This window comes from Puma concolor, chromosome A1, assembly GCF_028749965.1.
Source record: "Puma concolor isolate L17-30 chromosome A1, mPumCon1.1.hap2, whole genome shotgun sequence".
Taxonomy (NCBI): Eukaryota; Metazoa; Chordata; class Mammalia; order Carnivora; family Felidae; genus Puma; species Puma concolor.
The window spans coordinates 51,137,153-51,161,218 of NC_141667.1; the positions used below are offsets into that span (position 1 = coordinate 51,137,153).

Here is a 24,066-nt window from a genome sequence, read left to right on the forward strand (position 1 = left end):
AAGAAAGAAAGAAAGAAAGAAATCTGTGGAGTGGGTCATCTCTGCTCTCAGCTCACCTCACCGTTGCTAAGGAAGCTACCTAGCCCCCCTCCTTCCTCACGCACTTCCCTACCCTATACCTCCCTGGAGAGGCCCGGATGGTTTGGATCACACAAGTTCAGCCCACTCTACACCAAGGTCCCAGGGCACCTTTTGCGCCCCCTGGGGCTCCTCCGCAGGGTCAAAGGAAGTTCAGCACTTACTCTCCCCACTCAGCACCCTGTAGTGTTAACGCAGAAGGCCTGGGTTTCCCTTGGTGGGAAGGAGCCGTCGAGCCACCTTCCCCACGCGGCAGGCGTGTGTGTGTGTGTGTGTGTGTGTGTGTGTGTGTGTGTGTGTGTAATCACTTGCAAGGCTGCGCTGAGAGTGCGGTCTGAGGTCCGCCCTGGAGTTGAGAGTTCGAGCTCCAGGCCCCGTGCTAGGGAGTAGCCAGCCTCTTGGCTTCCCCAAATTTAGAGGCGCTAGAGTCACCCCGCGGCGCGAAATTAAGAAACTTACTTGTTTTGTCATGGAGTCAATGAGGCGCACGTAGAAATCCTGCTCCGTCCTTATCCCTGGGGGAGAGGGGAAGGGGAGTGGGGAACGAAGGAAAATTAAGTGAGAGAGGATCCGCCGCTAAATAAACAAACAAACAACAAAGAATGGGGTTCCAAGGCGTATGCAACGCCTACTCTCCCAGAGAAGCCCAGGCAGGACACCACCACCCCCATCTTCCCCAGTGTCCAGAGAGGGGCCAGTCCCTATGCACAGCAGCTGAGAATGGGGCAGGACCCCCACCTGGCTACTCTCCCTTCTCTAGTTGGGAGCCCCTCTGCGCGCTCTCTGGGAGCCATCAAGGCCACGACTGCTCTAGCTCCCTGAGCCCAAGGACTTAGGGCCTGGAGTCTGAGCTCAGCCTCCCTTAGGAACGGGAGAAAGAAAGGAATTGGCCCTGCGAGGGCCAGGGCTCCACACCTGGCCCCAGGTGTGCTCGAGCCCGCCACGGCCGCCCTCCGGCTACTCGGGGCCTGCTTGCTTGAAACCTCCTCAGGTGAAACTTAGGGGAGGCCTGGTGACCCCGAGGACGGCGGAAAACCGAGCGTGCTCAGGGCTCTCGTCCACCTGGATCTGGCTGCGTCCCCTGCCCTCACCCAGAGCCCCAGGGTGCCGGCGCCGACCCGACCCGACCTGAGCCTCACCATTGCTGTAGAGGAGCTGGAGCCGGTAGTGAATCCCGTTATTGGTCTTTTCGCTGTTGGCTTCCTGGGTTTCAGCGAGACGCAAAGACACAACAAGAGACGCAGGAGAGAGGTCGGCGTGAGCGAGTGGACCGACTTCGAGGCAACTTTCCCGAAGAAGGGACCCCCGGCCGGGGAACCGGACAGGCCCAGGAGCAGCAGAAATTGCGGCCAACTGTGATCCCTCTGCCGCCCTCCCGACCCTTACTGCTCCCTCTTCCCTTCCAGAAAATTCCGTGGGGCCTGGGGGCTCGGGCCTGGGTCAGCAGAGGCAGGAGCCGCGCGTGGTCGCGCCATTGAGGGCGGGTTCATCCCAGGCGCCCTCGACTCTGGAGTGCGAAGCCGGGCTCGCCTCTCTCCAGCTCTGGGGCTCCACGCGAACTTTTTGGAGCAGAACCTCATGGATGAGGAGCCCGGGTTCGCCCAGGACGGGAAGTGGCTTGGGGGACCCCGCTCAGGAGTGTGTTATGGATGCTTTGCACTCGCCGAGGAGCGCGCCTCCCGAAGCGGCTGGGCCTGCTCCCCGGTCGGGGGCGAGGGGCAGCGGCGCTGCGCCCACTTACTTTTTCCTTCTCCACGAACCCAACAAAGGCTGTCCTCTCGATCTCCACGGGCTGGCCCTGTCTGTCGTAGAGGGCCAGGACGAAGTGGAAGAAGTTGGATTTCCGCAGATTGGAAGGCGGCTGCTTCTCAAAGTGAGCCCGGGCCAGACCCACCCCGCTGCGGCCAAAGACGCAGAGTTAGACGGCTAAGCGGGACACCGACGCGCGACCCTTTGTCACCCTTTACACACGCGCGAGCCCTCACGCACCAACCTCGTCTACCCCCAGAACACCTAGTGGGCGCCCTACACGCCCCCTCCGGCGCCCGGGGCCCACCCGGCGACGGGACATGCGTGCTCTCGCGTGTCCAGTCCTCCCGCCAAGCACACGGCGCGCCCCCCGAACTCGCCGAAGAGCCATGAAAGTTTTGTTAGGGTTTTGGGCAGGAGATAAAACCCTGCAAGCCTTTACTCTGACCTGACGCGCGCTACGTGGGAAGGAAAAGTGGAGGTGGATGCAGTGAACCCGCGTTCGTGGAACACAGCTGGTAGTTTACAACTTGGAGAGAGGGAGGCATGGGAATTGGTGCCCGCCACCCCCACGAATCTCCCGCCTCAGCCTCAAGGGCAGGTGAGGATGGATGGGGAACAGGCTCAGTTTCATGAAGCCGCAGCCATCCTCCAGGAAACCTCGCGTGCCCCCGCCAGGCACGGGCGCCGGGCCTCTGGACACCGCACGCCCCCTCCCCAAATAAGGCATGTGAGAAAAAGGATCTGAGGGGGTCAACTCAGAGCTGTCAAGGGTGGTTGCTGTGGAACAGGGAGCTGGTTTAAAAGACCTGTCCTGACAAAGTTTCGCTGTTCCACAAAAACCCTCACACTCATTCCAGAAATCCTATGGACCAGGGGTGCCGGCTGAGCGCGCCCGCGGGGGGACAGGAGGCTCGGGTGCCAGGGGCGCGGGAGGCCACTGACAGCCCGGCCTGCCCAACACAAGGGCGCGCTCACACACACACACACACACACACACACACACACACTCTTTCGCTTCCAGCCCAGTTACCCAACTCACTCTCACTGCTAACCACCCCCATCCTTGTACTCAACGGGGATGGGAACAGTGTTGCAGACACTTGTCCCCTGCCCCGTGAAGATGAGGATGAGGTAATTAGTCATCTTCCTTTTTCCCCTTCCGCCCTCGCCCTCTCGGAGTCCGACAGGGCCTGGGGCAGCCAAATCTCCTACTCCCCCAAGCCCAGCTGGTGGTCTGGGAAAAAAAGGCCATTTCTCACTTGGGACCAGGCGTCCTCGGAAAGGTTGATAAGAGTGCCCAGAAAAGTTCCCCCAGGTCAGTCTCCAAGGGAAGTGCCTCCAAGTCACACAGTCTAGCATCCCAGGAGCTGAGAGTGGGAGAGAGGCTGGAAGGGGCCGTGGTGACAGAGGGTGGGGAAGACTTTCAGGAAATGTCAGAATCAAAGTTGGGAGCCGCCGTTCTACCGGTGGACTGAGAAAAGCAGAAAGATAGAGAGAGGGAGAGAGAACAAGACCAGAGAACTAAAAGAAGGTTCTGGGGATACATGGAGAGAGAAAATAGGAGAGAAAGGGAGGTAAGGGAATGAGAAGAGGAGAGAGGAGGGAGGAATGAAGAAAGAAGAGGAAGGAAAGAATGAAGAAAGGGAGGACGGAAAGAAGGAAGAGAGGTAAGGGGGAAAGGAAAGGGAAAAAGGAAAAGAAGTGAAGAAGGAAGAAAAGAAAAAGGGAAGGGAGGGGAAAAACGAGTTAAGAAAAAGAGGAAGGAAGGAAAAGAAAGAAGGAAAAAAGTTTAGAAAGGAGGGAAGAAAGAAAAGAAGAAAGAAAGAAAGAAAAAAGGCAGGAAAGAAAGGAAGAAAAGATAGAAAAGAGAAAGAAAAGAAAAGAAAGAGAAAAGAAAAGAAGGAAGAAAGAAAGAAAGAAAGAAAAAGAAAGAGGAGACAACCGGCCGGGAAAGAAAGAGCAATCACATAAAAAAACACAGATATCCAACATCGTGCTGATGAGACGCCTCTTCTGGCTTAAAACGAAATGAAAACAGTCACAGGCGAAGCAGGGAAAAGTGCCGGCAAAGCGTGGGCTTCTCGCAGGCAGCTCCCGGCTCTCCGGCCGCAGGCGACCAAGGCAGCGCGGCCCGGGAGCGCGGAGCCCCGGAGGCGAGCCGAGCCGAGCGACGGACTCAAGAGCGCGGCCGGGCCCCGCGGCGGCCGCAGCCACCGCCTCCCGGCTCTTCTGCTTGCGGCTCGCCTCCCCGGCCGCGGTCCCCGAGCGGTACCCACCTCTGCGCCGCCGTGTTGGCGTCCAGCACCCCGGCGCCCTGCATCCACGTCCGCACCGCGTTCATGCCGCTGCCCAGCGGCTCTTCCTTCATGCTGCTTCCACTCCGTTGGATGCTTTCCTGAATCCCAAACATGAAAACAACCTTTTCTTGTGGAAAATCTCCTCCCCCTTGAAAATATTGAAAAAAAAAAAAAAAAAAAAAAAAAAAGGAAAGAAAAACGCCAGCCAGAGATTTTTTTTTTTTTTGAGACGATGAACTCGCGCTAGAAGATCAAGGCGGGCTGGAAAGCAAATTTTTTAAAAATGTAAACCTTCGCTCAAAACTGAGCGATAACACGAAAAAAAAGGAGAGAAAAAAAAAAAAGAAGGGAAAATCCAACGAAAAGACCAAAATAAAAAAAATAGAGATGTATGCTTGGCTGTTGGGGGTTGTTTGGTTGGTTAATTTTTGGTTTGGGTGCTTTTTTTTTTCTTTTTTTTTTTTTCTTTTTTTTTTTTTTTTTTTTTTTTTTTTTTTTTTTTTTTTTGTAATGATCACAGGCCGGTGGAGGACAGGAGGGGCTGGAGTTTCCTTTTGTAGAGGTACCCTTCACTTGAAGAAGCAGGAAGAAAAAAAAAGCCCTGATGGCAATTTAAGAAACAATAGACTCAACTCGCGCTGCCGGCTTTGCTACTTCAAGTGTCATTTTCCACAACCAGGCAAGTTTTTTCCTCTCTCTCTCTTTTTTTTCCTCCTTCTCTCCCAACCAAAGATGTTTCTTTCCTTTCAGTGCGTTTAGATGAGGACGCTGGTTGCCGTAGACAGATACACCAGAGAGGGAGAGTGGGGTGGGGGGAAGGGGGGAGAGAGAGGGAAAGAGGAAGGGGGGCAGGGAAAGACAGAGAGAGAAAGAGAAAGAGAGAGAGGAGAGGGAGAAAGAGAGAGGGGTGGACCCTGCTGGATGGAGATTCTGTTTTCTCCTTGCTAAAATAGAAGTGATTTGCAGGCTTTCCCTATGGAATCCAGTTTGACTCTCCCCAGAGCTAAACACAGGCACACTAACCCCAAAGGGAGGAGGCGGGGCTCGCGCCTCACGGCCCCGCCCCTTCATTTGCATAACGCCATCCTTCCGCCAAGCTGCAGCCAATCGCGGCTTAAGAAGCCTTCTGGCTCGCCGCGCTGGGCCACGCTCCCTCATTAACATCCCTCTCCGGGTGGCGCAGGGGAGCTAGCCAAAGTTCCTCGCAAAGTGGCGAGCGAAGGATCGCTGAGCACCAGCGTCTGTGCTGGGAAGGAGCTGGGCACAGCTGGGCAGAGCCGGGCTGGAGAGGGGAAACAGACGGAAGGGAAGGGCGATATTTTTCTCAGGGATTTGAACTGGGGTCTGCATCCTGGTCGTTGCGGTCCTTTTAGCATCCTCGCCACGCCCTGAGCGCGCTCGCGGTTCACAGGCTGCGCCCTCCCAGGGCCGATGCTGCGTCCTGCTCCGCTGTTCTGGGACGTCGGGGGCAAAAGTGGAGGAGACGGGAGAGCCCGGGCAGAAAAAGCAGGAAGCGCGTCCCAGGTGCCCACCTCTTCGCTTTGAGGAGGGGGTGGTGGGGTGGAAAAATGGGTGCTCGAGGTCGGGGCGGGAGATCGCGGAGGGCACTTTTCTCCACGCTGGGAGAAGTGGGTGGACCCTGGGTCTCGGTTAGTGAGGCTCTGTGGGTCCCTCATGGAGTAGGGGGACCCGGACTCTGTCCGTTGTCTGGCCTCTGAAATGGTTCTCGTTCTGATGCTAGCTTCGAGGCCGCGGGTGTTAAGGCACCGTCCCCATAAGCTCACTTATGTCGAGTAATCCGCGGGATGTGTAAACGGTGGAATGAATGCTCTCACTAGAGTTGTATCAGGATGCATTCTAAAATTTACTCAGATTCATTTCCCAACCCCTTACCCTCGCCCCAAAGTATTTTTTTTTTTCTTTAGTGTATTTACCAGAGCAACAACGTCTCTGATTGATTGGTTATTTCATGTAGGATTTCTGTCTTCCTCATTCTTTCAGTTTAAAAGGGGGACTTGAACAAACCCACCCCAACTTCTGCCCCTGCCAGTTGTCCAGAAAGTGAGAGATTGAGTTAAAAAGGAGGGGACTGGGGGGGGGGGGAGGCTAGGAGAGAGGGAGGGAGAAATGGTCTCCTACCTCAGACCTTTCTGTATATATGCATGTAAGTGGCAAAGAAAATAGCTAGAAGTTTCCGGGTAATGTGCCCCATCATTTTTAGCAGGTCGTAACCTCTAATAAGCACATGGTGAACTTCTGTTTCATTGCCCTCAGAGGAACTCCCTGACTGCAGCCAAATCTGCTAAGGACTCCTTGGGGGGAGTTCTCTGCCAGAAATCCAGGTCCCCTTTCTGCTGGCCTTCCTTGGCCCTTTGATTTAGGAAGCTCATGGGGTCAGTGACGGAACAGTACACACGCCCATGTTGAATGGATGGAGACAGGCAAAAATTACGCTTTGTGCTCTTGGCAGAGCAGGAAAGTGAAAACCACTTCCCAGTTCCTAAACCAGAAAAAAAGGACTGTGTTTCAGGTCCGTGAGTACACGGCCACTATCCTCAAACACTACTTTATCTTTGTGCACAAAGCGTGCCCTGCTCCCATACCATTTAATCTGGACCACTAATGTGCTGAGAGCACTTTGTCTCTGGCAAAAATTAATAATTAATTCAGTCTCCACCAAGACACTCCTGAAGACATGTGTCTGGTCCATCAGGATCTACGTAACATCTACCAGAGTTCCTGACACACAGCACATGTTCAGGATGGTTATGTTGGTGGAGAGACTGAAAGGGTTATAACTTTGTGGGCAGGGGAAAGGAGGAGGGGACTTTCTCCATCTCTACAGAATTGAAACGCACAATTAAAACTGGGCCTGCTGAAAACTTCCCAAAGATCCAAGCTTAACCTCCAAAGTCCAATGAGTCCCCCAGAGCCAATCCCTTCCCCTGCCTGGACTATCCCCTGCCTTCTCTGAGGGTATCCTTCAAGGAAGGGGAACCAGGAAACAGAGGCCACCCTTCTATCAATGAGTTCCAGATAGCCAGAGCTAAAGACTCAAGCTTCCCTCTCCTTAATTGCCTGAACCTCCACTTTTACTCTCCAGTGAACTGTATTCAGGACTCCAAGTTGAGTCTGGTAAAGTACATTCCCCAGTGAGGGGGAACACACAGTGTAATAGGGATCAGGTCGCTGCCAAAGGAAAGCAGCAAAAGTGCCGGGAAAAGGGGAGATACAGCCACTATGAGGACCAGGATCAGTGTGAAGCACACAACAGATGGATTTCTAAGGGGTCAAGCAGAATCTAGAAGCACTCTGAAGATTATGTGCTTGTTGAGGGGCCTGAAGGTGCCTGTTTCAAAAGAGGAATCGGCGCAGAGAAAGAAAATGTCAGCAGCCCAACTTCTGCCCCAGAGTAGGTAACCTCTAGAAACTAAATAAGAAGGAGGCAATTTCCACATCTGCCAGGCCACAGGAAGAGGTAAAACAAAAAAAGGGCAAGAATCTTTTGATAAGACTAATTCCTTTTGGCTGTTCAGAAACAGCAGATACCTCACCTGGGATGGCGAATGACTTTCTTTTAATCAAGCAGAATGTATTCATAGCATTTCTTCTGAGTGTTCTGGTGCTTTTAAACTGGCTTTTCTCGCCCAGTAATAAATGATTAAGTAGGAAGGAAGTTAAAGAGAAGGTAGAAAGAGATATAGAGGGTGATAGGAAACTGGGAACAACACCCACCAGGCCAGCCGACTAGTAGGTTTTCGTGGATTTCCTCTGGTGAATATTCAACTAGCAATTGTAATTTTAAACTTTGAAAAATTCCTTAAACACTTGTCAATCTTCCCTCCTGTGAAGCACCACCTCCAGAAGACCAAGCATGTGTGTGGAGAAGGGGTACTATAAAGTATGTACTGAGACTGACTTCATCTTTTCTTATATTATAGCCACTTCTGTGAAGAAAAATACTTGTGTGTATAGCATTGCCCAGGAGTTATAGAATATATGTGATATGACTTTAGGTTAGCTTATAACAGTAATCCCTAAATCCCCCTCATCAGTCTAATCATATGGGGGAGGAGGTAGAAATGCAGATTTTCAGGCCCTGTCCAGACCTACAGAATTAGAGAAGAAAAAAGCAAGGAGCGGGCAAAGCTGGGCATAAGAAAAATATACAGCAAAATGGACTTATATGTGGAAGAAGCAGGTGAAAAGGCTTGATATTTCCCCTGGAGTGAAGTGTCCCGCTGAGCTTCTCAGAGTTTCTTCCTAAGTGAGGGTTAACGTCCACGCCCTCCCCCTTGATTGCTCTAAACAGTAGACAGGGCTACCCATGCCTCAGGGTCTCCCAGCGCTGCAGGAAGCTCAGGCCCAGTGAGCAAGACCCCCCATTCCACCCCGAACTTTGAAACTTTCTCACTCTCGGCTATCCCAACCCTGTTAAGTCAGAGGGAAATCAATCCCCTTTCCCGAAGGACACGAGTTGCCTCCATAACTTCCAGGGGGTGCAGGTGAGAACACACACGTCCCTTCTCTAACCCAAAAAGAGTAGAGACGAGATAAATACAGCCAAACTGGGACTAGCGGGACGTCCCGGGGAAAGAGGGAATCTTTTCTGCTCGTCCGCCCCCAGGAGGCCAGACTTGGGACCTGTCACTTAGAAAATTCCTTCTATCTGCGTCTCCCTTAGCAAGACGCGCCCCCAGAAGGGCCGCCAGCCCTGGGAAATGCCCCCTTCTTTTGGCGGCTAGTAAGAGACCGCTTAGAGTGAGAGAGGAGAAAAGACGCCTCCTTCGGTGTTGGAAAGAAGGGAAAGGGAAAGTGCGGCGATGAAGGCCAAAGGCTCAAAGTCCCTCCGCCAACGGCCGCTCTGAAAGTGTCCACTGGCGGTCTGGAGTTGCGGCCGCAGTGAGCAGGTGCCAAAGCGCTGCCCACAGGAGGAGTGGGTGGCGGCGCGGGTCGCTAGGAATGTGAGAGCCAGAGCGGGACGCAGCCTGGAGGGGAGAGGTGCTCCTGAGCTGAGCCCAGATGCCGGCGGGAAAGGCCCCGCCACCCGCGCGCGAAACCCTGACGCTGCCCCTCTAAGACCTTTACCTGCTGCCCTCGGAGTACGTATAAGAGCAGCAGGCCACGTTTCCACCGGAAATCCGCCTGTCCCACCTCCTTGCTCTCAGCGGCCTCTGGCAAGCGGCAAGGGGAAGGGGCATTCCCTCGGACCCAGATTCCTCTTTCAGATCCCCAAAGTTGTTGCAGCGGTGGCCCGGTGTGCTTGCCGACTCTAACTTTTCCAGTACCTGGGAACGCGCGTCTCCTCATAGTACAGGCAGGGAAACTGAGGCCCAGAACGGGACAAAGACACCCACAGACACCTAGGACAAAAGCTTGAGGCAAGGAGTTCGAACAAACCTTTCCCGGATCCACCCTGCGGACTGTCGGGTTTCCCCTGGGGCGGTCCCTAGATAATAATAGACACCATTTGTTGAAGGCTTTACGGGCAGAAACTCACTGAATTCCCACAAGACAAAGAAGGCAGGTAAGATCGCCCCCATTTACAGGTGAGGAAACTGAAGGCTTGTGATTGAAATGAAACAACCTGTCCACCGCCTCACTGCAAATAAAGTCTCCGAGCAGAAATTTCCCCAGTCTGTGACCTTAACCTAGGATCCAAACCATCCATCCAACGGCGGCGCATTATCCTTACATTTGCATTGGTGCTTCCCCTGGCTCCCCGACCCCCGCCACGCCTCTGCCACAAAGCTCCCAGATCCCCTGGGTATCCCGGATGACAGAGGAGCAAGGGCGCAAGTTGCCCCAGGGCAGGCAGCGGAAGGGAGATAGGAGGGGAAAACGGTTCTGAAAAGTTCTAATTCGTGGACTGGATGCGCATTCCCGCTGGCAGATACCGTCACGCGTCTCTCCCGGCAGTCCTAGACAGGGCACGCCAGGGTGGCGCTAACTCCAGCCCTGGATCTGCCACATTTGCTGTGTGACCTTCAGTCAGTCGCAACTCCGGGTCCTAGCTGAGGTGTCAGAGCTTCGGGCGCGTGCAGCGTGGTCTAATTGATATAGACTGAACAAGTTTTGGGGGATGCCTGCGAAGTCCAATAGAGGGCAGAAATGTGGACACCTGCGGATGCACTTTAATTGAGGAAGACCATATAGCCTTGGCATGACCACAGAAAACTAAAAACTAAAATTATTTTGAGCTGGCAGAGTACAGTTGGGGACCCGCCGGAAAAGATCTCCTAATCCGAGACTGTCCTGAAGCGCGACTATGCCCTACCTTTAGCCCTTCTCCCACAGTCCTCCAACCTGCTTGATTGGAGTCTGATCTGCGAAGGGCCCCCGCTCCCTCGGCGGCGAAAAGAGGCTCCAGGGTGCGGGAAGAGAACTTCCTGGCTGTTTAGACATTAGCATCTCTTCAGTAGTGCAAACGTAAAAAAAAAAAAAAAAAAAAAAAAAAAAAAAAAAAAAGAAAAGAAAGAAAGAAAGAAAAGAAAAGAAACAGGCCTGCGAGAATTTGGAGGCGAAGGGAGGGAAGCCTGTTTGCTTAGGAGAAAGTAGAAGGAAGGGGGGAGTTTAGCAGAGAAGCTCGAGATGCCTGGGTCACAAAAAGTTTTTTTCTTTGAAGCACAATTCATTAGATATTTACGCACCGCTCGGCCCTTAGAGGTCTTTGTTGGCCACCGAGATGCGAGGTGAGTGTGATGTGAGTGTGCAAATACGTTTGTATAAACGAAGAGTGGCTGCATTTTTATGGGCCTGTGTAGCACAAGTGTGTACCAGTGAGTGACAGCGCGCACTTGGGTGCATGTGGACGCTTGTGCTTGAGAAGGATTGTTGCGCATAAGCGTTGAGTACACGTGTGCACGTGTAAAGTGTGTGCATGTGTTACATGTAGACACGTGTCTCATGTGAGTGTGCGTGTGCAGAAGTCCGTACGTGTTTAAGAGCAACGTACACTTGTGTGTAAGCCTGAGCTCACACGTGGTTCGTTTGTCCATGTGTGCATGTGAAGCCCAGCGAAGAAGTCCCCGAAACCTCCGGTCGCGTGGAAGGAAAGGCGCAGGCAGGAATCGCGGACTGAGCACCCCATGGCAAGAGTCGAAACTGCCGCTCCTTCGGCCCGCAGGCAGCCGGAAGCCGCCTACCGGGCTCGGGACTGGCCCGGAGGCCGTGGGTCAGCCCCCAGCTCGGCTCCGGCCCGGCCAGGCGGATTCCCACTGGGACCCACCAATTACCAGGACTGCGCTCGAAATGATCCCTGCTGGGCAGTTCGGGAGCTCTTAATTGTTCCTCGCGGACAGTTTCTAATTATTAATACCTTGTGTCCTAAAGGAGACCGCTTCCGGGTTATTTGCTTATGATTTTATTATCTTTATCACCGTCATTATTTGGTGGCTGTATGAAGATAGTGCCAAGCCCACCTAGACCGCCCTGCCCCGCCTCTCCGGCGCCGCCCTGGGCGTGCGGGTTACCCGCAGACACCGGAATCTTCCCTTACGTGGAGCCACAGCGCCACCTCGCGATCCCCCAGCCTCCCTCCGGTCACCGCCACCCAAATTCCCAGTACTGGTGGGTTTTCCATTCGCTTTCGCCGGTCCTCTTTCCCTGTCTAGAACGGCCCACGTGGCTGGAGCCTTGAGATCCCCCCAACATGCCTTGCTAAGCAGCTTTGTACACGACCGGAATGCCTATACCCGGTCTCCACCTGGAGAAATTCTGCTCTCTTTAAAATCACTAACACAGAGTTCACCTCTTTCATAAAACCTTTCCAGACCCCTTCTAGGAAGTCATTCGTGCCTTTCTTTCCCTGATTTCCCTGGTGCTTATATCACATTGGACAGAAAATATTGTTTAAACATCTCTTTCCCCTCCACAATCAAGGAGCTCACCTACAGTCACTATTTTGTTTATAGCAACAATAATAACAGTAAAACCTGGTATTAACTGAACGCACTATGGAGCATCTTATGCAATGTGCTATGCTAAGCATTTTATTCATTATTACCGCGTTTAATTTTCCCAGCAAAACCGTGAAGTAAGCACCAATATAATTTCCCAGTTTTCAGATGAGGCCAGAGAGTTCCTGTCTAAGGTTGTATTGCAGAACCCAACCCAAGTCTGTCTGTCTGATTTTTCTTAACCTCTTTTCTTAACATCTGTGCCTCACAGACTTATTCAGCTCTATATCCACAGGCTTTAAGAGAGGACCAGGCACAGAGTGGACATTCATATGTTTATGAATAAATGAACCACTGCCAATACAAATCTTTTCTTCTCCAAGAGAGTTGGGCTAGAAAAACACTGCACTTACCAGATACCTTGATTGAAGTGTTACCACAATGATTTATCCCAAAAGAGTATTCCACTACTAACTAGCTAAGTGACCTTGGTCGAGTCACTTCATCCTCAATTCTTCATTTTTAAAAGTAGGTTTTCTGTGAGTATTAAATGAGGGGAAAATGTGAGGTACTTGATATAGCCCCTTGTACTGTAATCAACACTCAGCAAAAGTGTGCTATTAATATAATTATTAATGAGAGTTTTAAAAACTAAAGCACAGAACACAAAATTGACTTACCCCTAGCCACATAGAATTCACCATACCTCTATATAAAATTATCTCACTATTATATCTTCATTTTCATCATGGACATAAAATATGTAATAAAATATGTTTAGTTTATTGTGGTTGGGGTGTTAATGTTAACCCTGCTCTGTTATAAAATTTTAAGGGGCAGGGGGGAAAGATATAATTAAACAGTAAATCAGCAGGCTTTGACTCTCACCCTTTCCTCCTGCTTTGTAGCTTTTTACCAAGAAAGATTTAAAGAAAGACTATAAAAGTGCTTATTATTCTGGAAAGTACAAAACCCTATTTTTTAATTTAGGGGACATTCTGAGCTAGTTTGAGTTTTTCCCACTTGAAACACTTTGCTGCTAGTGATACACTAAAAGTTTAAAAATATGTATCTAAGCAAATGATTGTCCCCAAATAAAAAAGAAATGACGGTTGTCTAAACATATCCCAGACTTTCAGACATTTCCCAAAAAGGCTAAGTTTTAGAGGTTCAGGGTCTCTTTTCAGAGTGACTCATTAGATAATTACTACTATTAGCATCTAAGCGAAAATGAACTTTTCTGTCTGATCAGGCTATAACTTTCCTACTATCAAATTCTTTTGGAAGACTATTGACCAGTACAGTTATGTCATAAAGAAACAAAAAGAGCCTGATAAAATCCACAAAAGGCACAAGTGTGTCTCCCCATTTAGCTGGCCCACAGCGCATTTCCAGAAACTTTATCCCAACCCCAATTTATTTTAGTTCATTTGTACCTGCTTCTCATTCTATGCAATACTCTTGTATGAAGATGAAGAAACAAATTCAGGAAACTTTATCAGCAACAAATTAATGTGTTAAGAGATTTTATTGTATAGCTGCCAGGTATTTTATTATCCTTGATTGGGGATTTGATTCGTATTGACTGTGCGAGACTCTGTCTTCTTGACAGTTTGGGAAGGGAGCATGTCTATTCTGTTTTCTTTTCTTCTTTATTTCTAGAATGGTCTGCATTAGCGATGTTCACTAAAATTATGGCTTCCCTACTTCCAGGTGCACAGTAGGAGTAGAGTATTCTGATTCTTCTGCATTTAGATGCAACCCTATTGTTTGCTTTGATAAATTTAGAATTATCAGTAATATGTGCTATTTAGAGGCAAAAGCTTTAAGATCCAATGTGCAATTCGCCAATTCACCTTCCCCATGCCACAGCCTCCAGTGACCCTCCAGATGGAGTTTCCTTCAGCCTGCCACTCTTTGCAAAGATAATGTGGAGTGGAGACCTCTCCAACCCACAGTGAACATTTAACACGAATGTGAAATAATCTTTTGTTACTATAAGTCCCAGAGATTTTTTATGGCAGCATAACTGAGCCTTTCCTGACTAATACGCCTAGGAAGGAAGCTCACATTTCTTTTTCTTCCTTCCTTTTTTTCTTTTTTCCTTCCTCCCTCCCTCCCTCGTTTCCTCCTTCTCTCTCTTTCCTTCTTTCTTTTTCTTTCTTCCTTTTTTTTGTGGACAATGTGGAAATTCTTCTCTTAGAGTGTAAGACTTCCACATCTAATTAAATAATCAGATAATGCAATTATTCAGTTAGAAGCCTGTATCTCGTTTTCTTACTCAATTCATTCATCTCCTATGGGTCAAAACATCATTTAGAAAACTCTGAAATGGAAAACAACAACTGAATTTTATTTTATTTTATTTTTTTAATTTTTTTATTCAACGTTTATTTATTTTTGGGACAGAGAGAGACAGAACATGAACGGGGGAGGGGCAGAGAGAGAGGGAGACACAGAATCGGAAACAGGCTCCAGGCTCTGAGCCATCAGCCCAGAGCCTGACGCGGGGCTCGAACTCACAGACCGCGAGATCGTGACCTGGCTGAAGTCGGATGCTTAACCGACTGCGCCACCCAGGCGCCCCCACAACAACTGAATTTTAGAAGCACTGAAAATGAATCTCAGAGTCATTGCTAGATCTCCACAGGAATTTCTTGGGGGCTTGCTGCCTGCTTGCATATTCACAATGAAGGGTGTGCCATAGGCTGTGATTCAAAGAGATTTTGTCAGCGATTATATGAGGGGACAGAGAAACATGTCTTCCTTCAGTGTTTAATTTCCTTCGGTCCGTAATTTCAGGATAGTGAAGGGGAAAAATATTTGGCTAATCAACTTGTATTTAAGGAACATGACCTATGGCAAGTTATTTAACTTTTCTAGACCTTGCTTTCGTCATCTGGAAAATAAGAGTAGGAGACCAGATAATCTTCAGGATGCCATCCAGTTCTAATCAGCTGGAATTCTGAGATATTCGGGTGATTATCAGTTTCAGGAGTCCATGCTACAGTATAGAATCTTCTTGTGTTCCTATCCTCAGCATTATTTTGTGAAACATTTTAAATTTTTTCATGCTGAGCCCAACTTAAAACAACTGCTTCTTGGGCAAGATAGATGGTGCTTCTTCTCTTCCACCTCAAATGTTTTTAATGTTGGAATCTGCCAGAAGAGTGGGCCATATAGATTTGGGGCCATGTAAAATGGCCTGTCACTTTCTAGTCAAGAGGGAAATTTTTCTTTTCTTTTTCTTCTTCTGTCTTTTTTTCTTTATCTTTTTCTTTCTTTCTCTTTGAGAGGTATTTTCTTCAGGTTTCATTATCAGACTACCTAAGGAAATTTCTTGTGAATTTTCAGGAAACTTTTGAGACAAAATATTGATTGCGTGACAAATGCTGTGGAGTGAAATCATTGCTAATTATTCTTTATTCTTAATGTGGTATGACTGATTGCCAGAAACAATACTATTACCTTCATTTGGATAATAATTTATGGTTGACAAAGAGTTATTGCCTTGATTCCGCTCAATGAACCATGCCAACTGACATTTCTCCCCTATTTCACAGAAGAGGAGCTGAGGTTTTGATTTGCCCGTGGCGTGTGGCTAGCAAGCAGTGGGGCTTGACTGTAACCCAGGAGCCACACTGCCTATGAAATTAAGAAAGCTGTCTGCTACCTTACTTACTTCTGTCAACCAATTCCTGGTATCTCTCTTCTCTGGACACCCAAAAAAGATTATGGCCCTCTCTTTGAAGTTAGTGTGGTCATCTGACTTCATTGAGCCAGAGCATTTCCTTAAAGGTAAGAGAACCCCCAGAGTACTTGCTCCCCTCAACCAGAGGTGTTACTGAGAACAGCTCCATCGGTTTGGGTCCTGCTGTCAGGATCACGATGAACAGAATTCTTTAGCAATATGCAACACATTTAATGTACGCAGGTGGTTTAAACCACTAGGACTTGGGGCTTCTTTGTTATGGCAGCTTTGCATAGTCTGTCCTGACTGATATAGTTTCCTAATTCAAATATAAGTGTTTTGTGAAAGAGAGCTCTCTCTGTTGAGTGGACTCCTATAAACTTGCACTGTATACACATATCTTTAAGAAAGAAAATATTCTTCTGGATCTCTCATGTTTTTATTTAAACTAATTTTACTATCTTACTTAAATATGCACAAGCATAAAACTAGGGCCACATTCTTTATGCAGATAGCATTTAAACAACCATGAAACCAAATTACAAAGTTCATGAAAAAGAGAAACTGCACAAAACCAAAGATTTATAAATGAACTATAATAAAATGAGCTGGATAACGTTTTGTGGAAACTAAATTGTCACTTAAATGTCCACATGGTTGTTTCTGAGTTCAATAAAGTAGGTTCTTTTAGAAGTGGTCTGTCTATATAATTATGCCCTGTGTAATGTCTCAATCCTTCTACCACTTTTCAAACTTTTTTATTTTAAACTACCACAAAGTGTTCCTTAATTCATATGGTGTAGGACAAGTTTAAAGGAGTCATTTCAGTGTCAAATCCACCTCTGTCCGTTTTTATCAGCCTATGACGATTAGGAACCACTGTTGGCACCAATAAACACAAACTAAAATTTGGGAACATTGTGTCAGTAATTCAGCTTTAAGGTAATTATCCAGATAAGTCTAACTGTGCTTAACTTTTTAAGACTACATTTGAAATGACTTATCTGTAATGATTTAACTGTATTTAAACATTTGTTTCTAGGAACAAAGAGGAAAGAGTGACTAGAAGACTCTAGTGCAGAGTTGGTCTGTGGAGAACTGCTGTATGTCTTATTCCTGGGCCATTGCTAGACTGCATTTCTCAACATCCCTAGCAGCTGCTTTGGCTATATGACTGAGTTCTGGCGAATGAAAAGTAGGTGGGATTGATGGAAGCCATTTTCAGATATAGTTCATAAAAACCTCCCACACAGTCTTGCACTCCTCTTCCTCCCCTTCTGCGGACTAATCAGAAAATCCAAGGTGATATTCCAATGCTAGGGCAGGCTTAGCAAAGGTTTTCTGTCAAGATCCTGATAGGCAATATTTTATAATTCATGAGACTGTTGCAACTACCTTAGTGTGAGAGCAGCTACAAAGCACAGGTGATACATGATGAATCGGTGTGGCTGTGTCTCAATAAAACTTTATTTACAAAGAAAAAATTTATAAAAACTCTAGATCAGATTTGGTCCATGACTCGTAGATTGCTGACCCTGCTCTAGGATATGTCAGAATCACAACATAGAAGGATTCTGGCCCCTAAATGACTGCATGGGGAAATAAACTTTATACAAGCAAGAAATAAACTTCTCTTATGTTAAGTCATTGAGATTCTAGGGTTGTTTCAGCATTAGCTTACTCCAATACTGTTGGAGGAGGTTATCGAGGGGACATGACCTCAGGTTGACCCAATGATCTGAACCTGGGCAATTGGCTCCTCCTCCCCTCCCCTGCACTTCAGATGCACATTTTGCATAGCATTCCACAGTGGGCACTGTTTTCAAAGATGCAGCTTTAAGAGAACAGTGTGCTGTTGAGACCATCTGGACAGTATATGTGACTGAACCCAATTAAGGTCTCTATATAAACTTTTAAGGTTCTGGCGGGCACGTGCAGAGATTTACCTGTCTTGTTACCTGCCAAGATGAGCCTCATGTGTAAGTTCCCTTGCTTATTAAGTCTGCCACCAGAAATCCAAGAATGCCACCACCTACCAAGAGTGGTCTTCCTCTTTCTTCGGTTTTTCCTTCCCCTCCACGTACAGAAGCCAGGTCCAGATTTAATTCAGGATGCTCCTGAGGTTTCAAATCAACAGAAAAAATACCTGGTCACAAAGATGGATTTTTATAAATATTGGATTTCCCCTTCTTCCTTACATTCCTTTGAAGACAGGCTTATTCATTTGTCATAGAATCTTCCCAATACGTGTTAGTGAGACAATTAAAACACAATCAGATAAATAATTGTATGCATGAAGCACGCATATCATGCAACGCTTATGACATTCCAAGTTGTTGCTGTCACCTCTCTCCATCCTACCACCTAATTCCTAGATGCATATCTGAATTGTTTTGTGCTGCCTTCCAGATAACCAAAGACACACGTTTGGGAAACAGTTTGTTTGGGTAAAGTGAATAGAGCTTGGTTACTTGGTTCACTGTATGTAAATAGATTGCTCTGTCTTACATTAAGTCTCTGGAATGTGTTACAAAGTCAGCTTTGGGTTATTACTCAGCTACTTTGTAGCCTGTCAGTGTAATTTGGTATCTTTACTCCTAATTTATAATCAGGGAGCCTGAGACCCAAAAGGGTTAAAGAACTTTTCCAATGTCATATTCTGGCAATATCCAAAAGCTAGGCCCACCTGAACCCAAATGTCACACTATCAAGATTTGGATTCTGAAGCCTCTGGAATCTTATCCACCTTCCCTACTTGACATGTATTTGTTGGGGAACAATTAACCTCAACATGAGTAATTTGCCACCATTCTGTATGTATTTCAAATTTTCCCATTACACAAGGAAAATGAGAAAAATATGTCCTAGATAACACAAAGAAAAATGCTTCATTGTCTTAATTGCCTTTCTATTTCAATCAAGAAAGGCATTTAATTATTTCTGAACTACATTCAAAACTCTCTCTCAAGAATATTACTCTCCTCAGGTGGGTTAACCAAACCTGTGCAAAATATTTCTCAAGTCTGAATATTAATATCAAACATTTATTGAGTATTTTTATATGTCAATGCCAATTTAAATGCTTTCCATTTACGATCTCATTTATTCCTCACAGCAAGTCTGTGAAGTGGAAATAGTCATTATTCTGCTCGAACAAATGAGGAAACTGAGGTTCAGAGAGGTGAGAGAGCTTGTCTAAGTTCGAAAGGCAGTAAGTGGTGAAGTCAACATTCAATCCTCGGCCAACCCTTCAGGCCACATTGCTCCCCTCGCTACTCTGCTGTGCTGACTCTGAACAGAGCTATGCTTTCCCCCTTTGAGTATAGGTGAAAAACCAATATGGAAGACTCACCCAAGATGACTTGAGTCAGCTACTCAAGGGTCAGTCAGAACCTCAAGCCTCTAGAATTTGAGGTGGGTCATCTAAGGGCTATGGAATCAGAAGGGGCAGAATCTGTCCGGCTTCTTGCACAATCTGAGGAAAGAAGTGCTTGTTGCTTAACACCGCTTCCCTGGGCCCTGAAAATGCCCACATGACATCCACCCAGTGGCCTACTTTGACTTCATTATCGCTGTTGGAAACCGCAAAGAGAGGGAACAGTATTTCTATGATATGTACTTTATGGCCATTACTCTTACCTCATTATTCTTACTTCACTTAAAAACAAAAAATAAAGAACAATCAACTCAGTATTTACACTCTAAAATTGATTGGCATGAGCATGTGTGTTTTATTAGTAAGAAAAAGAAAGTATTTTCTGGCATGATGGACTATACCCTTTGAAAAGCATACAGTACTTGAAATGTGTGGGCCACATCAGTAGGAAAGATGGCACCTGCAATTGTTTGGAAGGATTTTAAACTTCATAATAGGTAAGCTTAGGACAGTAATAGTATCCTTACATCTTCAGACCAAAATATTGTATAGTTTGGGCTAAAAAATATAGTTTGTTCAGTCTTCACAGTAGTCTTAATACCACAGTTATTTTTAACCATCTTAATGAAAAGATTCTATTTCATTAACCTTGCCTAAGGGCATGTATGAGAAAACATTGATGTTTTTTAAATATGAAATATAACCTCCATTCCCAATAAACAAGAGCAATGGTGCATTCTTTGTGTGTCTTTGAAGGCTTCTAGTCACAAATCTAATCACCTGTTGAAATGTATCTATTTTATGTCCAATAAATAATATGTGAACACTTAAAAAGACTCTATAAGCTCACCTTCTTGCATTAGGATTTGTGAAAATCAGACAGCCTGGAGATGTGCGAGCCGATGTTTAGTAAAGACTTGAAACATAGTCTTAAACACTTGGAATTAGGTAAAAAATCTAAACAAAGTTCATTTTCTCTTCATTTTCCTTTGTGCTAGTCCATGGCCATGTGTGTGGTGAATAGTCCTTCACACGCACTTGCACACTCAAATTTCACTATGCTCTGGAGAGACCACTGGATGGGAGAGACTAAAAATATCGTTGAGCTTTCATTTTCCAATCACAACAGCTGTCATTCAGATCAACACTTCCCTCACCACCCCCACCACTGGTTTAAAAAGTTTTTAAATCTCCTGTAAAAGAAAAACACAACTGAGATGTTGCAGCAAGAGTGGGGAGTTTCCAGGCCAGTTTTTGACAAAAAGCCTGTAAGCAGAGAGATTAGTAAAGCATTGGACACCAAAGCACTTATGCCCCAAAGCATTTCTGGTTCCTGCTACCTCCGGCTTCTGCACGGCGACTACACGATGGGAGGGCAGCCGTGGTCAGGGCCCAAAGCCCATCCAAGGTGGGAAGTTTTTAGAAGACCCCTTGACACTAAGCTTGGATTTCAAAGAGATGCATCATCAACGGCAAGGCAAAGTTACTGTAAACCTATCCCACCTTGCCCCAAACCAGGAAGACTTTGGGCCCCCGACTGGCCCTCAGGAGGCTTTACACTCAGATTCCCACAGCTTGAGCTGGCCAGGTAATCTCAATTTGTGAAACGGTGTAAGGTGATACCCAGCTGGTAGTGTACCCAGGTACCTCGCGGAGCAAACCCAAAGCATCTCAGGGGCAGGTCTATCTATGCCAGGCCTTGGTTACCCCTACAAATAACTTTACAAAGGAAGGAAGGCAAGCAAACAAAGATTAGCAGAAACACAAGGAAACACAATGTAACAAAATGCAGCAGCAGAACCAATAGAAAGCAGAAACATACCAGCACCCTGCCCAGACTTGGAAAAGTGTCAGGCGGACTGAAATACCACCAAAATTACCATGCTTAAAGAAACAAATGACAAACTGATAACATCTGCAGGAAACAGGTATATTATCAAAAATGGATTATATTGTAGGAAACTATAAGATTTGTCACAGCAAATTCGAAAACCAGAGTTTTTATAAATAAATAGTAAAATAACAAATGTTAAATACTCAGTGAATGGGCTTAACAGCAGATTGGATAAAACATAAGGAGAAGTAATGAACTGATAAACTAGAAGGGTTTTAGGTATAAAATTATATTTAATTGTCCATATAAATTATATACAATATAATATACTGGATATGAATTAGAATACACTATCCAGGATGAAACATAGAATAGTAAATAAAGAGAGAGTGAGACACAAGGAGGATATAGCGAGAAATGTAACATACATTTGATCAAGGCCTTAGAAGGAAAAGAGAGAGAGAATGAGGCAGAGGAAATGTTTGAGGAGAAAATCACTGGAATTTTCCAGAACTGAAGAAACACATTAATCTACGATCAAAAAGATCTAGGGAACCCCCCCAAAATAATTTCCTTTAATCTGCTAAGAGAGTAAATCCTAGAAGTTCTCATCACAAAGGAAAATTTTTTTTTAATTATATGAGGAGATGGATGTTCAGCAAACTTACTGTGGAAACCACTTCCTGATACACAGGAATGCCAAGTCATTATGCTATATATACACTTAAATTTATAGTGTTTAAGTCAATTCTATATCAATAAAATAGAAGGAAGGGAGAGGGTGAGGGGCTGAGCGAAAAAAATCTGCAACTAGAGGCATGATAGTAAAATTGCAAAAGAACAAAGGCAAAGAGATAAACCTCAAGTAGCCAGAGAAAAAAACACAAGTTACCTTTAAGAAAGAGCATGGCAATTAGACTGGCCCCTAACAGCTAGCTGTTTTCCCCACAGCAAGAACGGAAGGCAGAAGACAGTATACCGGTATCTTCGGTGTATCAAATGAAACCAATTGTCAAACAAAATCTGCACCCAGTGAAAACCCAGCTAAACCTGAGAGGATTTACCACCAGCAGGTTCTCACTGCAGGAACTCTGTCGCTGTGCTTCAGGCAGAAAGACAACGGTACTGGGGAAAAGATCTGAGATGCAAGAAAGTTAGCAAAGCAAAGATAGTAGAGAATGCGGTGGAATAAAATAAGCATAGACTGCATGAAATGTAATGACAATTTCTGGTGGGGGAAACAGGATTAATTTAAGGTATTAGACAACAGCAGCATGGGAGTTGAACTAGGGGAAATGGAGAAGGGAATGAAAGGTTCTGGTGTGCAGTTTCCTTGTGCTGTCTGTGCAGGAGAGGGTGGAGGTTCTCATGACTTCCAGACTCAGATACGTTAATTATGCAGGTTGTGATTTCTAAGGTGGATTCGATTGGAAGGGCTGCCATAACAAACCATCACATGCTGACTGGCTGGAAACAACAGAAATTTACTTTCTCCCAGTTCTGAAGGCTAGAAGTCCCAAATCCAGATGTTGGCAGGGCCAAGCACCCTCTGAAGGCTCTTGCCTTCAGAATCTTTCCTTGGCAGCTCCAGGGTTGTGGCACAAGTACCTCCGATCTCCACCTCTGCCTTCCCATGGCCACCTCTCTCCTGTGAGTTTCTGTCTCCCCTTCTTGTACAGACAGCCTCCATACTGCATCAGCACCCGCTCTAATGACTTCATCTTAACTTGATTACATCTTCAAGATCCTATTTGCAAATCAGGTCACACTCACAGGTAGCAGGGGTTAGGACTTCCATACGATTGGGGGGTGGGGAGGGGGGTGGACATAATCCAACACATAAATAATGTGACAATGAAAATTGTAGAACTAGAGTATATTATTTCCAAACTAATAGAAGAAAATGAATTGAATAATTACTATGAATACTGAAGATTAAAAATAATATTGATACCAAAACCTAACAAGAACAGCATGAGAAAGGAATATCACAGGATACATATACATATATATATATATTCCATTATGTATATATTTATATTCCATTATATATATATATATATATATATATATATATATATATACACACACACACTATTCAGCCATAAAAAAGAATGAAATCTTGCCATTTAGAATGACATGGATGGAGCTAAAGAATATAACCCTAAGAAAAATAAGTTAAAGACAAATGCCATATGATTTCACTTATATGGAATTTAAGAAACAAAACAAAGGGGAAAAAAAGAGACAAACCAAGAAAGAAACGCTTAACTCTGGAGAGCAAACTGATAGTTACCAGAGGGGAGGTGGCTGGAAATCGTGAGGGGTGAAATATGGGCTGGAGATTGAGAGCACACTTCTCATGATGAGCACTGAATACTGTATGGAATTGTTGAATCACTATATCATACACCTGAAACTAATTATAACACTGTATGTTAACTCTACTGGAATTAAAGTTAAAAACTTAATTAAAATGAAAACATAAAAATAAAATAAAACGTATTGAGATTTGTTTTGTGGTTCACTGTATGATCTATTCTGGAGAACGTTACATGTGCACGTGGAAAAAACATGCATTCTGCCCCTATGACTGTCTCGCATCTGGACATTACTGTTAAATCCTTGGCAGGCTGCTAGACCATTGCTTGCCCCAAACAGGACCTTAGGCTCTCCCTGTCTGCTTGGCAGGAGGCTGCCACTTTAATGGACAGTGCTGCAGATCCTGAGGCAGCAACAATGTTACTGACTTTCATGGCCTGGCCCACCCACGGTGAACTGCCATCACAGAACTGGGGCTCCGCGATGGGGTGGGAGCAGCTCAGGCAACAATGTCACAGATTCATATTGTTCTCACCCAAAGTTGGTGAGATTTCATCAGTGTGTGCTATGCTTCTGATCAATTTCCAAAGCACTGAAATTGTTGTCTTTGAACTTTTGACCAGCTTAATAGTTGTTTTTTAGGACAAGATTTGTCAACCTTCTCACTCCACCATGCCAGAAGTTGGAAGTCTAAAAACATAATCTTGAGGGGCACCTGGGTGGCTCAGTCAGTTAGGCGTCCAACTTTGGCTCAGGGCATGATCTCATGGTTTGTGGGTTCGAGCCCTGCATCAGGCTCTATGCTGACAGCTTGAAGC

At 46.2% G+C, this 24,066-nt stretch overlaps 1 protein-coding gene and 1 long non-coding RNA gene across 13 annotated transcripts in view; one reads left to right on the forward strand and one right to left on the reverse strand.

The window, feature by feature from the left end:
* The window catches only part of EBF1 (EBF transcription factor 1), a 389,133-nt gene extending 384,587 nt beyond the window's left edge, over window positions 1-4,546 (reverse strand). For all 12 annotated transcript variants that reach the window (XM_086705112.1, XM_086704851.1, XM_086705046.1 and 9 more), the window contains exons 1-4: window positions 4,107-4,546; window positions 1,820-1,976; window positions 1,218-1,281; window positions 538-593 (exon numbers count right to left, since the gene is read on the reverse strand). In XM_086705112.1, the coding sequence (XP_086561238.1) occupies window positions 538-593; window positions 1,218-1,281; window positions 1,820-1,976; window positions 4,107-4,240 (411 nt within the window). In that variant the 5' untranslated portion in view covers window positions 4,241-4,546. The remainder of the gene's footprint in view (window positions 1-537; window positions 594-1,217; window positions 1,282-1,819; window positions 1,977-4,106) is intronic.
* Window positions 4,547-5,144: 598 nt separating this feature from the next.
* LOC147584155 (uncharacterized) lies at window positions 5,145-19,828 on the forward strand. The gene is made up of 3 exons (XR_015250504.1): window positions 5,145-5,651; window positions 15,589-15,823; window positions 16,759-19,828. It is a non-coding gene; the product is annotated as an uncharacterized LOC147584155 (long non-coding RNA).
* The last annotated feature ends 4,238 nt before the right edge of the window (window positions 19,829-24,066 follow it).